Genomic DNA, 18,383 nt, shown 5'->3' on the forward strand with positions numbered 1-18,383 from the left:
ATCCTCTATTCACTCCCGCATGTTATAGCTATATGCTATCATATTTTACATTCTTTTGTTTTATGAATCTTTTGAGTGATTTTTACCAGTATACTTATTTTTACTACTTTTGTATTTCCTACCTTTCTTACTCTTACTTATGGCCTTTCCTTTCTACTCACAGATTCCCCTTTACATTTCTTGTGGGGCTCTTGTAGTGGTCATAAACTCTTAGCTTTTGTTTGTCTGAGAAAGTCTTTATATCTCCTTCTGTCTGAATGATATCCTTGCTGGATAATGTATTCCTCACTGCAAATTTTTTTTTTTTTTGATACTTTGAATGTATCATGCCACTTTCTTCTGGCCTAAAAACTTTTGCTGAAAAACCACTTCAAGTCTTATGGGGTTTCCTTTGTGTATAACTCTCTTCTTTTCTCCTGTTGCTTTTAAATTTTCTCTTTTCATCATTACTTTTTTACATTTTACTTACTATATGCCTTGGTTTGATTTTGTGGGGGAATCTCTCTGCCTCCCGAATCTAGGTATCTGTTTACTTCCCCAGATTAGGAAAGTTTTCAGCTATTATTTCTTCAAATAAATTTTCTGTCCCCTTATCTCTCTCCTCTTCTCCTTGGATCTCTATAATGCAAATGTTACACTTGGTGGAGTCACTGAGTTCCCTAAGTCTGTTCTCATTTTGCATATTTTTTTCCTCTCACCTTTCAACTTGATTAGTTTCCATTAGTCTGTCTTCTAGATCGTTAATTCATTCCTCTACTTTTTCTAGTCTGCAATTTATTCCATCTGGTGTATTTTTAATTTCATTTATTATGCTCTTCATCTCTGATTCTTTTTTATCTCTTTGTCAAAGGTCTCCCTGTTGTTCTCTACTCTTTTCTCAAGTATAGTGAGTATCTTTATGATCATTATTTTAAATTCCCTGTCAGGCATATTACTTGGATCCATTTAGCCTAGGTTTCTTGCTGTGGTTGTGTCCTTTTCTTTCAGTTGGGACATACTTCTCTCTCCCATTTTGTCTAATGCTCTGTGTCTGTTTCTGTGTGTTAGGAAAGTCAGCTATGTCTCCTGCTCTTTAAAATAATGGACTTAAGAAGAAGAGGTCCTGTAGTGCTGTGCAGGTCAATGTCCTTTGTTTACCAGGACCTGGTGGCTTCAAGAGGTGTTTGCCGTGCGTGTTGCATATGTCCCACTATTGTGTCTGGGCCACTTTTTCCTTCAGTCCAATTGTCTACAGATACTCTCTTTGCTTGTTTTTGCACAGTATTTGGTCCACAGTCAGGGTGTGCATTTTTTTTTTTAAGATTTTATTTATTTATTTGACAGACAGAGATCACAAGTAGGCAGAGAGGCAGGCAGAGAGAGAGCAGAGGAAGCAGGCTCCCTGCAGAGCAGAGAGCCCGGTGCAGGACTCGATCCCAGGACCCTGGGATCATGACCTGAGCCGAAGGCAGAGACTTTAACCCAGTGAGCCACCCAGGCGCCCCAGGGTTGCAATTTTAACAAGGTTCACCTAGGACACGCAAGGCCCTCTACCACTGCCAAAACTGAGGCTCTGCAAAACACATGGATTGGAGGTGGGTTGGGGGATGCAATGTTGGCACAGTCTTCTCAGGGAGGTAGACTTGGCAGTGCTGGGACTGGGCCGACTTGACTGGAAAGGATGGATCCACCAAAGCACATGATGGTGGGGTTTGGTGTAAACAACTTAGGTAGTAAATAGTGAGTGCGCCTGCTGTGCTGGTTCCTGCAGGTGGCTGTGTATCTCCTGCCAGCTCCTTAGTTCCTGGAGAAGTCCCTCAGTGATCCCTGCCCCTCTAGGACACACTCAGGAATGAGTAAATTACTCTCCCTCTCATATGCCCCAAGCATTCTTTAAACTGCTGCTTCTGTGCTGTATTTCAGCTGGCTGTTTGTTTTGCTGTCTCTTTAAGGGTAGGGACTCAGCTTCCTATAACCCTCTAGGCTCTCCCAGAACTGAACCCATTGGTTTTTTAAATTCCATGCTTTAAGTCCCATTGTTTTTAAGAACTCAGGAAATTTGGCCTTTCTCACTTTCAAAGCCAAATGTTATAGGGGTTCATCTTCCTCCTGCAGGCTTCCCAGTGTCACGGTTTGTTTCTTTCGCTCTCCTAGCCTGAAGCTCACTTCCCCCTACCACCCTCCTCAACAGACAAGCACCAGTAGTTCGGCCCCCACCACATCTCCACCCTTCCTACCCTCTTCAGTATGGCCTGTTCTCTATCTTTAATTGTGGAGGTTTGTTCTCCCAGTCTGCAGGTGTTTTTCTGGGTTATTTATACTGATGTGAGTATTGTCTAGTTGTATTCATGGGACAAGGTGAGTGTAGGGTCTGTCCACCCTCTTTGCAGCCTTCCCTCTATTCTAGCTTCTTTCAAGATTTTTTTCTTTATCTTTGATTTCCTGAAGTTTGAGTATGATTTTTTCTTTTTTTTTTTTTTTTTTTTTTACTAAAGCTTTTTTGTTTCTTTTTTACATTATCCTGTTTGATGTTCTCTGAGTCTCTTGGACCTGTGGACTATTGTTTGATATTAATTTGGAGGAATTCTGTCACTGTTGCTTTAAATACTGCTTTTGTTCTTTTCTCTCCTCTACTGCTATTCCCATTATATGTATGTTACAGCTTTTGTAGTCACTCCAGGTTTTGGATAATCTGTCCTTTTGTTGATTCCAGTCTGTTTTCTCTTTGCTTCTCTGTTTTAGAAATTTCTCTTGTCATATTATCAAATTCAGAGAATCTATCCTCAGCTATGTCCAGTCTACTAATAAACCCATTAAAAATATTCATTTATGTGTCAGTGTTTTTTTTATCTCCAGCATTTCTTTTTGATTCTTTCTTAGAATGTCCATCTCTCTTTTATCTGTTTATATTTTATATTATCTGTCTCTTCCTGCATTGTCTACATTTTCCATTAAAGCCCTGAACTTATAATTTTAAAATGTTCTGGTCTGAAAACTTCAGTATTCATGCCATAGATTACTTGTTCAGTCTCTTCAAACTGTGTTTTTTTTCTTCTAGTATGCCTTGTAATTTTTTTGTTGAAGAGTTGACATGATATACTGGATAGAAGGAACTATGGTACATAGGCCTTCAGTAATGTAGTGGTAAGGGTAGAGGGAGAAGCATTCTATAGTCTTAGCATTAGGTCTCAGTCTTTTGGTGAGCCTCTGCCCCTGGACTGTAACCTCTCATGCTTCTCAGGGTTTTTTTTTTTTTTTTTCCTCCCTTTAGGTGAGACAGGATGGCTGGAGGGAGCTGGAGTTGTATGTTTCCCTTAACCCATGTGGAAAGCTAGAAGGGCTAGAATTGATATTTCTTTAGCATTCCTAAAAAAATGTGGTAAGAATATGGAGAATTTGGAACTCTCTTATATTGTTAGGAGGAACATAAAATGCACAGATGCTTTGGAAGACACGTTGGCAGCTCCTCAAAATGTTAAATGTGGAGTTACCATATGACCCAGTGATTCCATTCCTAGATATATGCCCAGGAGAACTGAAAACACGTCCACAAGAAAACTTGTACACAAATGTTCATAAACAGCATGATTCATAGTGACCAAAAAGTAGAACTAACCTAGGTCTGTCAGCTGAAAATGGATAAGCAAAATGTGGTGTAGCCATGCAATGGAATGTTACTCATCCATAAAAAAGAATGAAATGCTGATGCTACAGCGTGATGAAGCTGTGTGATAAACACCTTTATGCCTAACAAAAGGAGCCAGACACAAAAGGCCACATCATGTATGATTCCATTTATATGAGATGTTCAGAACAGGTATATAGCCATAAAGACAGAAAGGAGATTAGTAGTTACCCAGGCCTAGGAGAAGGGGAGAATGAAGAGTAACTGCTAGTGGGTACCAAGTTTCTTTTGGGGGTGATGAAAATGTTCTAAAATCATCATGGTGTTGATTGTATGGATAGCCTTATAAATATATAAAAGCCACTGAATTGTATGTTTTTAAGGGATGAATTTTATGGTATGTGATTTATATGTTTAAAAAAGCAACTTCGGGTGGCCTTTGATGTGAGTCAGGGATAGGGAGTGTAAAGAGAGGAGGGTGAGTGGGAGGGTTTGAGTGACTTAGGTTTGAATTGGTTGGAAAAGTTTGTCAGAGCTGTTATGGCATTTGGGGAAGATCCTAAGAAAATGTAGAATGACTGCTGAGAACATTGAGGGCCTACTTGTGGTTAGATAAATTTACAGGAGCATCCTTTGTGACTTTTCTCCAACACCATCTTGAGCTAAAACTCAGAATTGATCTATATCTGAGGTGTAAAAGGAGTGGCAAGGCAAAGAATTTGAGAGTGTTGACAAAAGAATATTTGAAATGTGGCCATGGAATCTAAGCTGGACAGAGAAGGGAAAATCAAGGGCCAGTGAATAGAGGTTTGCGTGGTTAGAGGTCAGTTGTAGTAGAAGTAATTGAGAGAGCTGAAATGATAGGGAATAGTGGTCAAAAAGACTTGAATTTGAGGCTGGTTGGACAGACAACATGATTTTTTAAAGAACTGGGTTTTACATAAGGCTTTTAGTGTGGAAAATGAGGGCAGAATCTCTCCTCTCAACTCTGAGGTATGTGATGAGGAGGGAATATAGTGTCTCTCCATGAAAGAACTTAATGAAGTGAGATTAACATACAAAAGTAAGGAAAGGGCACTTGAAAATAGCCAACCCCAGAAAACCTAAGTACAAATTAGGCTTCCAGCAACTGTCCAACACATTTGGAATAATGTAGTCTCATTGTTGAGATCATCCCTCTTGTTGGGAAGGGTTACTAGGAAAATCTTAGTTGAGGAACATTTTAAACTCCACCTCTGTTGACCATGCAGTGTTCTGAATATGATTTGGTGCTCCATATTTACTACAGGGAGAAAATGTGTTGATTGCCCAATAAATATCTAGTGTACTTACTATAATTGTCATTATAATTTTTATTATTGTCATTAAAATATCTTAAATTGGCACCATGTTTTATATATCTTTCTTTTTTCTTTTTTTTTTTTCAGTGAGTGGCTAGTGTTCGAGGGTATTTTGGGATTTTCAGAGCTACAGTCTAGACCCTCGTTCAAAGTGTAAGCCCCAAAGTAATGCTCTTTTTTGATGCCTCCAGGTAGAAGCCTTCACTGGGAGGTCCCATCTGCAAGGAAACATCTGTGTGTTATGCTTACTTATGTAAACTGCAGTGGAAAACCAGATTTGTATATTGCTTTGACTTTGTGCATATTTCTCTTCTTTCCCCTTCCAGAGCAGCATTCATTACATTTCTTAAGTGCTTCACATAGAATTTCAAAGTTCAGTGTGACCTCTGTACTGGGACACTATCAGACACAGATGCTACACCGAAAGGCTTTTTGGCAGTCAGTGGCTTAGTAGCCGTGATTCCCTTTGAATCACCCCCTCATGGACCATATGAAAGCAGATTCTTGCAGGAACCCAGCCATGTTCTTGGGAATCGTTTTCTTTTCCAACTTATTGGACTAGTTTAGAGGCCTTTGGGTTTCACCAGACTTTTTCCTTATTTCCTTCTTTTGTTGATCTTGGCCCCTTAACCCTCCACCCACTTTATTACTCATTTCTTAAGGACCTGACTACTAAGTAACACTAGAGAAAGTATATCTGAAGCCACATGGGTTGCATAAAAACAACTTAAGAAAAAAAAAAGGGCAAGAAACTTGTGTTCTCTCAGCTTCCTTTGTTTATATGATCTGTTTATATGTTGCTAAGGTTGTGTTGTCCAGCTGCTTCCCAGTATCAACAATGACTGAAGATAACTGGGCAGCATCCTGAGAGGGTCATGTTGGCAGAGTGAATGACAAGACCCTTCATTCAGCCCCTGCCAGATAATATATTGCCTTTGAGGTATGATGGATGCCAGAAGCTTCAGATGCTAAATCTTAAATGTCTTGAAAGACCATTTACAGTTAGGAAAGATGTTTAAAAAGAAGCCAGCTAACTGAGTCCTTCCTTACAAAGTTTGGGAGTAAATATCTGGCTATTTGAATGTTTGCTTGAGGTTTACAATTAGACTGTATGGCATCTAATTGATTAGTGGGGTTTTTGATAAGATGAATATCAGGGTAAGGCGACATTAGCAGTCCTTAAAGCCCAGGCTCTAATCTGCTATGCGCATAATGTGAGTTAAAATTAAATTAAAATGAAGTGCACTTACATCAGGATTATTCTAGAAAACATCCCGAATGGAATTTTGCCGTACGTGTTAGAGCCCCTCGTAAGCTCCCCTGCCTTGAAGGAATTGAGCAAGCATCCCTGCACGTGGAAGAAACTGATTGAGTCTGAAGTTCCTCTCTCTGCTTACCAGGCTCTACCCACCGCAGTGGGTAAGGGACCCACAGATGCGGGGGTTTTTTTTGTTTTTTTTTTTGGGGGGGGGGGGTGCAGTAAGCTGTGTAGGAACCTTGGTCTGCTAACTAACAAATTTAGGAGGAAAAACAAGAAGATAAGTAAGAATAAGAGGTAAGCCGTCAGTGTTACCATTTTGGAAGAAAATGACTGTACTCAACCTTTAGAATTTGGTGCGGCGTCATCTGCGTCTTGGTGTTTCCTCCTCCGTGGGCTGAATCCCACCTAGCTCTGCGTGGGCTGCTGTGCCTTCCCCTTCACTGCGGTTTCATTCGGTCTCCTTAGCAGCAGCCCCTGAAATAACTGCTGGGGGAGCTCCTAAATGAATCCTCATAATTTGCTTCTCAGTTCTCCCCGTTTGATTGAGGTACTCTTTTCCTTGAGTGGTTCCCAGTTCCATTTAAGTGGCTACTGTTTGGGGTCACTATTGAATGTTTTGTTTGACTATCACTTTCATGATGAATGGGAGGTCACTGCCTGTAGCTGTGGGGTGAAGCCCTCGTGGTGAGCCTTGAAAGGAAAAAATCTCTTTGTAGTGATATGCTAAATGAAATGACTCTCTTTGTGACTCTGTCCTTTTATCCTTTCAGTCTGATAACCTCAGGTTCTTGTGATTTATTTGGTTTCCTTCCATTAAGCTCAGTAGTTTCCTGTACCCAGGTGCATGCTATTTCCGTTGGTCATCATGGGGATACGGAGCTTATTTCTGACCTGGAAGTGTGGTTGCTTTGACTCTGCACCACATCAGTATGCCTTCCAGCCTCCACTTCCTCTGCATCATTATTTCCTTTCGGAGGGCTCAGTTTGTTACCATTTAATCTAAGGATGATTCATCTGGGACCGAGACCCGGTAATGCTGTAATAACAATACCTTGCTTTATATAATAATACTCAAAGTACTTAGGATCTTAGCCTTTCTCTGTTTATGAAGCTCTTTCAGCTTAATCCTCACAGTAACCCTGTGGGTCAAGTCAGCAATTTCGTCTGTGTCTAAGCTGGTAAAACTGTATCTCAAAGACACTGAATAACTTGTTCAGGGACGCACTGCTTCTGAGTTATTCTGCTTAACAGTTTTTACAGAAAATGAAGAATGCTTTTGAAGATACTCTGCTTGAACAGAAAGGAATTTCCAAACTGTGTCCCATTTATTAAAATCTAACTCTTTTTAGTCTGGTCCTTCGGTAAGACCAAAGTCAAGAGCTCATTAACCAGAGTTTAAATTGTCATGTCCAAGTCAAGAAAATAAATATCGAGGTCAGTTTCTATTCTGCTGCTGGTGTGATAAGTTTAGGGAAGGCTGGCGCTTAAATTAATGGAACTTCAACTGGAAGTAATTAAGGCAATATCATTATTTTCTTATCCTCTCTTCCTTTTAGAGAGATGGAAACCTTGATGACTAGCTCCACCCTGCCACCCCTTTTTGCAGATGAAGATGGCTCCAAGGAGAGTAATGATCTGGCTACAACTGGGTAAGCAGCTGCTTTGGGACCCTGGACCTCTCGGCCTAAGCTTCAAACCAGAGCTTCTGACAATGTGTGAGGTCCTGAAGAAAACATTTTATATGATAAAAATAGAAGGTATGTTTGTTATGCTTTGCAAAGAGAGTGAGAGCCACTGTAAGCTGCTCTGTTATCTGCATTCAGCCATCACCTGCAGTGCTCTGGTTCCTGTGAACTGGAACAGCGGGTATGTGGACCTAGGAAACATCATCAGTTCCCCCAGTTAAGAGAATTACGTAGTCACCATTAAGTGAATACCTGCCACGGGGCTCGGTTTGAAAATCAAGTTCATTTTCTGTTTGAATTGCCACAGATGTTGGAATGATTTTCCCCCCAAAGGTCAGATTGTTTTTTTAGATCAGATTTTGTAATATGGCTCTTTTATTCAAGATGCCTGCAAGCTCTGAGTAACTTCTGTTCCCTTTTCTTCCCCGCCAATCTCCTTTCTTTGGTATTTTTGGACAAATATGTAAAAGAATATAAAAAAAGGCTAATAGTCCCTCTTCCCTTGAAAATCTCTGTTCCACTTGAATTTTTATCTTTTCTATTTAGAAGTTATTGGCCATGGAAGAAATATAGATTGATAGATTGAGGTGCTAGTTAATCTCTACGATTAATTATTTTAGTACTCTGTAGAGCTCTTTAAAAATAGACTACACTTTGTATTTCTGTTTCCTTCCCTCACATTTACTTCTTTCCTCATTAATATTTGCCTTCTGACCTTACTATTCAGATAAAACTGCTCTTTTAGACTTTCCGAAGTTGCTAAATTCAATTTATTCAAGAAAAATTTTCTGAGTGTCTTCTCTGTGCCAGACACTGTTCTAGGCACTGGATACTAAGCAATGACCAAAGCAGATAAAAATACCAGCCCTGTAGAGCTTAAATACTACTAGGGACATCAGGCAATAAACAGGATAAGTAAGTAAAATACATACTATGTTCTTAAGAACTATGGATTAACAAATAAAGCAGGGAAGAGGGATAGGAAGTCTTTGGGGTGGTTTTAGATAAGATGGCCCCAGGAAGTCTTTAAAAGTGGATTCAATAAAGACCTGAAAGAAGTAAGGTAGCTAGCATGCAGTTCTCTGGGGAAGATTATTTGAGGTAGAGGGAGGAGTAAGTGCAAAACTCCCTGAGTTAAGAGTGTTTCTACCTATTAGAAACAGTCAGGAGGCCAGTGTGGCTGGAGCAGAATACCCCAAAGGAAGGGTAACCGAGGGCTCCATCAGCACTTTCTGAGTCAGAAAGTCTGAGGGCGAGAGGTTTTACACTCTAGTAAGTTCCCAGGCAATGTCAGTACTGCTGTTGTGAGGCCCATACTTTGAATAGCTGCAGTCTAGATCATGTAGGTTCTTATAAGTCAGAGTAAGCACTTTAACTGGCACTCCAAGTAAGGTGGGAAAGCATTGGATGATTTTGAGTAGAATGATATGATCCAGCTTACTTCTTAATGAGATCCCTGTGGCTGTTAAACTGAAAATAGAGTGACGGGAACAGGGGCTGAAGCAAGGAGATGAGTTAAGCTCCTGAAATAATTCAAGTGAGAGATGATGACTTAAAGAGCATCACTAGTGACTTTGACATGTCTTTTTGGTGGAATAGTAGGGGCGAAGCGTCAGTGGAGAGAGTTGCAATGATCATGGGAATGGGGCTTGGTGACAAATATAGAATTCTACATATATTTTAAAGATAAACCCAGTAAGATTTGCCTGAAAAACCAGATGAGATGTGAAAGGAGAGAAAAAAGCAGTCAAAGACAACTCCAAGCTCTTGGCCTAAGTGACCAAAGGGATGGAATTGCCATTAACTTCCATGGAGGAAGCTGAGCAGGAGCTCAGTTTGGGAAATTTTAAACATTTATTTATTTATTTTGAGAGAGAGAGAAAAAGAGCACGAATCAGGGGAGGGACAGAGGGAAAGACTCTCAAACACACACCCCCTGAGTACCAAGCCCAACACAGGGTTGGAGATCATGACCTGAGCCCAATCAAGAGTCAGACACTTAAACAACTGAACCACCCAGGTGCCCCAGTTTTGGAGATTTTAAATTTGAGTTGCTTGTTAGATATCCAGGTAGAGATGTCAAATAGACCACTTGATATAGGGCTTTGAGGTTAGGGGAGTCTAGACCAGAAAAAGAAACATGGGAATCATCAGCATATACCTCATATTTAAAACCAGGAGACTGGTTGAGATCACCAAAGAAATGAGCACTATGTAGACAGAAAAGAGAAGAGATCTAATGCCTGAGCATTAGCATTTAGAAGCCAGTTAGAAGAGGAAGAGTCAACAAAGAAGACTGAAGGGAGTAGCTAAAAAGGTAGTAGAAAAACTAGAGGAGTGCATGGTCTCGGAAACCAAGTAAACATATTTCAAGAGGTGGGAAGTGTCAGAAACTTCTGGAAGATCAGATAAGATGAAGGCTGAGAAATGACACTGAATTTAGCACAGATGGCATTGGTGACCTTGGTAAGAGTTGTAAGCACAGATCTCCTTTGGGTTAGGTTTAAGAGAGAATGAAAGGGGCGCCTGGGTGGCTCAGTCGTTAAGTGTCTGCCTTTGGCTCAGGTCATGATCCCAGAGTCCTGGTATCGAGCCCCACATTGGGCTCTCTGCTCAGCAGGAAGCCTGCTTCTTCCTCTCCCACTCCCCCTACTTGTGTTCCCTCTCTCGCTGTGTCTCTCTCTGTCAAATAAATAAAATCTTTTTAAAAAGAGAGAGAGAGAGAATGAAAGAAGAGAACTGGAGTCAATACATGTCAACAGTTCTTTTCAGGGCACAGATCTTCCTCAGTTACCATGGGGTTGCATGCAGAAATGTACTTAATACCACCTAACCTACCAAACACGGTAGCTCAGCCCAGCCTACCTTAACCATGCTCCGAAGTAGCCACAGTTGGGTGAGATCATCTAACGCAAAGCTGATTGTATAATAAAGCACTGACCATCTCATAATTTGTGGACTGTTGTACTGAAAGTGAAGGAAGAGTGGTTGTATGTGTCCAGAAGGGTATCGGTCATTTACCCTGGTGATTGCAGGGCTGACGGGGAGCTAAGGCTCCCTACTGCTGGGTAGCATTGGGAAAGAGTGTCACACCGCATATCACTAAGCCTAGGAAAAGATTAAATTCAAAAGTCCAGGTGTGGTGTCCACTGAATATATTTTACCTTCATAACATCCTAAACTTGAAAAGTCATAAATCAAACAGTCTTAAATTGGGGACTGCCTGTATAAATAATTCTGTAAAGGAAAGGAGAAAAATGAGGTGGGATCAAGAGAGTACTTTTTGTTTCACTTTGTTTTGTTTTGAAATAAGAGTCAAAATGCCACATTTGTAGGCTGATTAGGCTGATCCCAATAGACTGGGAAGAATTGGTAATGTCAAAAAGGGCAGGATCGTTAAAAACCTGTCCTTGAGTAGGCTAGACACTGTGGGGTCCATAGCACAAACGGAAGGCCTGTTGGCTTTAACTAAGAGCATGCCAGTTCATTCATAGGAACAAAAGAACCTTTTTTTTTTCTTCAGTCTTTATCCAACTTGCCATCTCTAAGGCATTTGGTGCGTGTGACCACTCCCCTCTGGTTCCTGTTCATTTCAGTCAGGGTTCATAGGATTGGTATGCATTTCCAAACCTCATTCTCATATTTTACTGAAATAAGAGTGTACAAGAATTAGTAACGAAAATGTTGATGGCACCATTGAAATGAGAATGACAGTGAGAGAACAAGTTGCCAAAGACATCACAAATGATTGAAGTATCTGGAAAACACAGCTACCAATGTCAAACTGGGTATCTGATGGCACCTCTTTTCAGAGAACATGATTGGCATTGAGTTCATAGATTCTCTTAGCCTTTTTTTTTTTAAATTTTTATTTTTTGAGATTTTATTCATTTATTTGACAGAGAGAGACCACAAATAGGCAGAGTAGCAGACAGAGAGAAGGAGAAGCAGGCTCCCTACTGAGCAGAGATCCCAATGTGGGGCTCGATCCCAGGACCCTGGGACCATGACCTGAGCTGAAGGCAGAGTCTTAACCCTCTGAGCCACCCAGGCACCCCTCTTAGCCTTTTTCATAGGATCTCAAAGACCTTAAAAATGTTGGAAACTCCTTCTTCAAATCATCTATTATATTTTCTAGAAAGGCTCAGAAAATTATAATTTCTTTCACTTCAGGCCAGTCTGTAGCTGCTTTCATTAATTTCTCAGCCCACTATAATCTGGCTTTTATTCCCATAATTCCACTAAAACTATAGTCCCTAAAATTGCCAGAAACCTTCAGGTCTTCAAATTTAGCAAATACTTTTTAGCCTATCTTCTTTGACATCTATTTCAGTTAAGCACTGAAACTATTTTTTGAATGCTCTGTAACTGTGCTGGAGACATTGTTTACAGTTACACAAGTGGGGGAATTAAAGCTGGCTTCTGCTTCTGCTGGCAGGGAAATGTGTCTTGAACCATGGTAAATAGGAATTTTTGATGCCGTTGATAACTGAAGCATTGCATATCTGCCTGTTATTCTTAAGGTTAACCCACCCAGAGGTTCCATACAGTAGCGGGGCCACGTCATCCACCAACAATCCAGAATTTGTGGAGGATCTCTCCCAGGGTCAGCTGCTTCAGAATGAGGTTTCAAATACAACAGAAGGCACTGAACAGAGGCATGAAGATGAGGTAAGCTGTGGCATTGCTTCCTGTTACCAGTCTCTGAAGTTTCCAAAGGAGCAGTCGGCTAGGGAATTGATCGGAGTGTTCATCCTCTGGCCTTCTTACGTTCTGCAGAATTTTCTTCATTGAACCGTGCTAGTGGTTTCATATAAAACCGTATTCATGGTTTTAATGACATGGAGACAAGTAGACTCTTTTCCCCCTACTTAATAAATTTACACCTACATCATATTACATGCTCAACAAATGCTTGTTGAATGAATGAATGATTTAAGTAAGTGACACATGAGAAGAAGTCCCCATGCCCTTGTTCAAGGCCACATATTGCACACCAAGCCCTACAGTGTGGAGTTCTATGTACTGAAAAGGATTCACACCACTTACCAGGCCATTCACCTTCCCCTAGAGGGCGTCTGTCCAAATTTATGAGGTTCAAAGGTGGGGGAGGGAGCATCAGTCATGCCCTTTTTGGGCTTTCATCGACCTTCCTCACAAATGATTGATTACATCGTCCATGTTTTAAAGCATCTTTTTTTAGTCTTATTCTAAGTGAGCTTTTTTTCATGTTGGAATCCTTAAAGATTATAATGAATGCTTAAAGCTTCTTAAATGTCTTAAAAATCCTTGGAGCACCAGTCGGTTAAGCGGCTGCTTTCAGCTCCTGGGATCAAGCCCCACATAGGGCTTCCTGCTCAGTGGAGAGCCTGCTTCCTCCCTTTCCCTCTGCCTGCCGCTCTGCCTACCTGTGCTCTCTCTCTATCTGTCTGTCAAATAAATAAAATCTTTTAAAGAAGAAGTCTTAAAATCCTTAGTAGCTTTAATGTGACTAAGTTTATAAGGCAAAAATGGGAAAAAAAGTTGATACCAGGGGCACTTGGGTGGCTCAGTGGGTTAAGCCTCTGCCTTCGACTCAGGTCATGATCCTTAGGGTCCTGGGATCGAGCCCCACATCAGGCACTCTGCTCAGCGGGGAGCCTGCTTCCCCGTCTCTCTCTGCCTGCCTCTCTGCCTACCTGTGATTCTCTCTGTCAAATAAATAAATAAAATCGTTTAAAAAAAAATGCTGATACCAGATACACCACTTGCCCAATGGTGAGTTATTGCACCATTTTGTATATATTTTGAAGAATACGGTCCTGTAATTAATATTTAGATGTTTTTGTCCCAATTTGCTTATCTTTCTCTCATCTGAAATAAGAATTCTTGGATCCATAAAACTATTAACTGATAGGCTGTTGTATTTGTAAAATTATGAAGCAGAAATGTGATGTAGTTTGCATCTCATTAAAAGGCCTGTGGTAAAACATCAGTGGGACCTCAGACCTTTCTTTCTTTCTTTCTTTCTTTCTTTTTTAAGATTTTATTTATTTGACAGAGAGATAGAGAGATTACAAGTAGGCAGAGAGGCAGGCAGAGAGAGAGGGGAAAGAAGGCTCCCTGCTGAGCAGAGAGCCTGACTCAGGGCTGGATCCCAGAACCCTGGGATCATGACCTGAGCTGAAGGCAGAGGCTTTAACCCACTGAGCCACCTAGGTGCCCCCCTCAGACCTTTCTTTAAACCATTTGAGGTAACCTCATCTTTTGGTTTAATTAATAACATATAAAGACCTCTGACCTTACGAAATAAATATTCCGAGGAGCAGGTCATCAAAGCAAAAGAACTAAGTGTTCATGTTGGATATATTGATGAAATTTTTCTGAGACTTAGCTATTAATTTAAAAAGCTACATGTTATCTGCTGTGGGATATGAACTGGTCTTTGAATGAAATCAGTGAAAAACATCCTTCACGAATGATTTTTAATCCCTGTACTACAACATGTCTCTTTGTCTGCCCAGTGCTTGTGACATCTTGTTCTGTTCTACCATGACAGCATCTGTTTCTCTGGCACAGTGCTATGTATGTGCTACATTTCTCATTTAGAATAGTCTCCTGTCAGGAGTCTGGACTTGTTAAGTGCATATGAAGGCTGAAGCTTATATGATCATGGTACCCCTTATTCTCATCAGTTGGGATTAGCCCTTAATGTAACAGTTCGTAGTGCGGTACATAAAAAGGTGTACAAGTGAACTATCTGGAATTCCTTCTTGAAGACTGCATGGCAGTCATTTGTGCCTATGACAAATCTGGAGAGCTTTGAATATCCAGTCTCTTAATAGTAGGAAAATGCAACTCGTGTCCTGTTCTGTTCATTTGCTTTACTGTGGTATTACTTGGGCAGCTTTGTAATTTGGTTTTTGGTTTTTTATTTTGTCTTATAGCAAAGAAGTAAACGAGGAGGTTGGTCCAAAGGAAGAAAGAGGAAGAAACCTCTTCGAGACAGCAATGCACCCAAATCCCCCCTTACAGGCTATGTTCGGTTCATGAACGAGCGTCGAGAACAGCTTCGTGCAAAGAGACCAGAAGTCCCATTTCCAGAAATCACAAGGATGTTAGGCAATGAATGGAGTAAACTGCCTCCTGAGGAAAAACAGGCAATTATTCCTATTCCTGATCCTTTGCTTGGTTTTGATTTTACCTCGAAGACAGCTTCCTTCAGAAAAGCAAAGTGGTTGGATGGTTGTTTCTTCAGTTTTGTAACAGAGTCTAGGAGAACAGAATAGCACGATTCACCATAGTTCTCTTCTCTAGCACGTGGTTTTTACATGGTTTCAGGGTCTGCTGCAGGGGTACAAGCTGGAGGGACTCTAAGAGCTCCACCTCCCGACCCCCACTAACCAAAAGCAGCTCTGCTTTTATATGATTTATGTGCTGAGAATTCATATAAGAATTGTGTAAAAAATGATTCAGTATTACAGAATTAAGAGATCTATCAATATAATTTATTCCACTGAATTAAATGTAAAGTCGGGACACCTGGGTTGCTCAGTCGTTAAGCGTTTGCCTTTGGCTCAGGTCATGATCCCAAGGTCCTGGGATCGAGCCTACATCTGGCTCCCTGCTAGGCAGGAAGCCTGCTTCTCCCTCTCCCACTCCTCCCTGCTTGTGTTCCTTCTCTTGCTCTTCCTTTCTCTGTCAAATAAATAAATAAAATCTTAAAAAAAAAAAAAAAACTCATGAGTTAAATGGGAAAGAAGGTCATTTGATAAAATTCTGCTGTTCACATAAGATTCTTGTTTAAATTCTTTTAACTAGAGTCCTGGCAGATTTAGCCTACTATGAAAAATAAACCAAGAACTATTTCAATTCTTTGTTTTCTAAGACAGAAACTAACACTATTGCCAGACTGAAACAAATCCATTTGTTAGAGAGTTCAGAGAAATTAAGGACAAGATAGCCACAAATTAGTTGAAATGCCACAAAAGTGGAGTGATTGTAATGATTTTGGGGGTGGCTTGGGGTTAAAAGTTCCCAGCATTTGCAGCATCTACCAGATATCTGTATTTCTTTTATGTCTCATACTCTTTAAAAAGGATTCCAAACAGACTAAAACCAAACTGAAAAATACTCTCGGGAATTAACTAAAATCAGAACATTTCAAGGAGATTATATTAAGTTGCAACTTGAAGCTCTTTGTGGGAGCAAGGAAATAGAAAGCAATGCATATCATCCCTTGTTTCAGCTGTAATGCATAAAGGGATCCTGAGCTGTACATAGCTGATTACTCTTTTCTTTTAATTTCTTAATTTCAAAATTAGTACATGTTCATTATTTAAAATTTTTTTAGATGTTACAGAAGTACATAAAGAAAAAAGCAAAAGTAACAGTAGTCCTTTCCAGAGATAACCACCATTAGGTAGGTAGGGCAAGGGTTTTTTGTTTTTAACTTTTTATCTTGAAAAAAATTCAATATGCAGAGTTACAAGCATGGAATATGGAACAAAGAATACCCAAATATCCTTTTACCCACATTCATCTGTAGTTAACACACTGTACCCCATTTCTTCATTTATATGTGCACTCACACCCTCCTGGGCAAGCTTCATGTGTACGTGTGCTCATGTTCACAAGTGTGCACTCTCTTTCACTCACTGACACGTGCCTGTATGCTCATGCTCTTTACCACTGACACACATGCTTACACCTGCATGCTCTTGCACTCACACACACACACACACACACACTTTTTGAAATCATATGAGGGTAAATTACATAATTCATGGCCGTGTATCTGTAAATATTTTAATGTGTGTTTCCCAAAAATAGGCATATTCTCTTACACAACTGTAGTTTCGTTATCAACTTTACGATTTTATTTTAACACAATAGTAATTAGGAGTCAGATCTCTGGAGCCCTTTAATCTGGAATGTTCTACAGCCTTTCTTTGTCTGATATTTTTTTTCTGTTTTTTGACACTGATCTTTTTTTAAGAATGCAATCCCTACCTCTTCCTCCGCCTCATTTTTGTTTACTTCTAACCGAACATTCCTCATTTTTTACTTGTCTAATGTTTCCTTATGATCCAATTGAGATTATGCATTCTTAGAATACTGCATAGGAGGTGCTGTGTCCTTCTCCAGGGATCACATGTTCAAGCACAGTGTCCTTTTATTCCTCATTGGTAATGTTGATTTTGCTCACTTGATAAAGTTTTTTATTCGCCGTTATAATTAATAAGCCATCTGTGGAGAGACATTTTAAGAACGTGCAAATAGTCTGTTCCATATCAGATTTCCCCCTAGATTTAGCCTCCATTAATGACTTTTGCTGGATTTAATCTTTACCATGAGGTTTGCAGAACAATAATTTTCCAACTCCAACACTCCCTCTGTATTTACCAGTTGGTGCTTGGCATTCTAACCTAGGTAGGCACCCTTTTCCTCCCCGCCCTGCCCACATTTATGTATTTGTGACTTATTTATTGTTGGTATGAGTATATTTCTTTTTTCCCATTGGCTTATAATTTTATTACTCTACTTCAGTGTTTGAGTACTTAAGTTTTCCCAGATTTGGCCATTTGGGTGTCCCCTCCATCTGGTTTTTGTGTAAGATGAGGTTTTTTAACATATCTGTCTCAAGTTTGTGTCCATTTAAAGGCACTTTTTATATTTTATTTCTTAAATCTAATTGATGAATGAAAAGGACAAGGCACTAAACAAAATTATCCTAGTAGATCAATGAATTTGTTTAAATAATTAATAACACAAAGTGTGTAGATATAGGCTCTCTCATAAATAGTCCATTTTAGGTCCATAGGATGAGGTCATTCCTTTTTATGTTCTTTGTGTCCCCCGATTTTAGTACTCCACTCTTCTGGCTCTTAAAAGGCCAATTGATGTATGAGATCATTCTCCGAATGGGTTGGGGATAGAGAAACAAAGTAATATTCCATCCTTTCTCCTGGGAAGACTAAGTGTGCCTGTATGGCCTTCAGTCCTCTTGAGGACTCTAGTGGCCATGTGTAGATTAGAGGAATAGCTGTAATATCTTCTTGTGAATATTTTATGAGAATGATCTTGTCTTCATTAAGAATACTGCATAGGAGGTGCTGTCCACTCTTTCACTCTGTTCTCTTCAGAGGTAGGAACTGTGTCTAAAGAATCACAATCACCTATTTCTTTTATAATTGAGAGATTATATTTTATTCTACCCATATGATTTCTTTATTCTCCTTAAACCTAATCCCTTAAATACTTTCTTTCCATGTTCCAGTTGTCCTCTGTTGTCTTCAAGGAGTTCACTGATAGTTTACCCAGATAAGATTTATTTCTTGAAAATAATTGCACAATTCTTTTCCTAGCGCTACCTTGATGAAGCAGACAGAGATAAGGAGCGTTACATGAAGGAACTGGAGCAGTATCAGAAGACTGAGGCCTACAAGGTCTTCAGTAGGAAAACCCAGGACCGTCAGAAAGGCAAATCTCATAGGCAAGGTACCAGAACCAGA

At 40.0% G+C, this 18,383-nt stretch overlaps 1 protein-coding gene across 6 annotated transcripts in view; it reads left to right on the forward strand.

The window, feature by feature from the left end:
* HMG20A (high mobility group 20A) overlaps positions 1–18,383 on the forward strand; it is a 90,057-nt gene that overhangs the window by 44,117 nt on the left and 27,557 nt on the right. For 5 of the 6 annotated variants that reach the window (XM_059180310.1, XM_059180305.1, XM_059180309.1 and 2 more), the window contains exons 2-5: positions 7,762–7,854; positions 12,414–12,561; positions 14,817–15,029; positions 18,237–18,369. In XM_059180310.1, coding sequence (XP_059036293.1) covers positions 7,766–7,854; positions 12,414–12,561; positions 14,817–15,029; positions 18,237–18,369 — 583 coding nt within the window. In that variant the 5' untranslated portion in view covers positions 7,762–7,765. Of the gene's footprint in view, positions 1–6,461; positions 6,500–7,761; positions 7,855–12,413; positions 12,562–14,816; positions 15,030–18,236; positions 18,370–18,383 lie in introns of those variants that run through there. The other variant, XM_059180307.1, reaches the window with a different exon arrangement.

This window comes from Mustela lutreola, chromosome 7, assembly GCF_030435805.1.
Source record: "Mustela lutreola isolate mMusLut2 chromosome 7, mMusLut2.pri, whole genome shotgun sequence".
NCBI lineage: Eukaryota > Metazoa > Chordata > Mammalia > Carnivora > Mustelidae > Mustela > Mustela lutreola.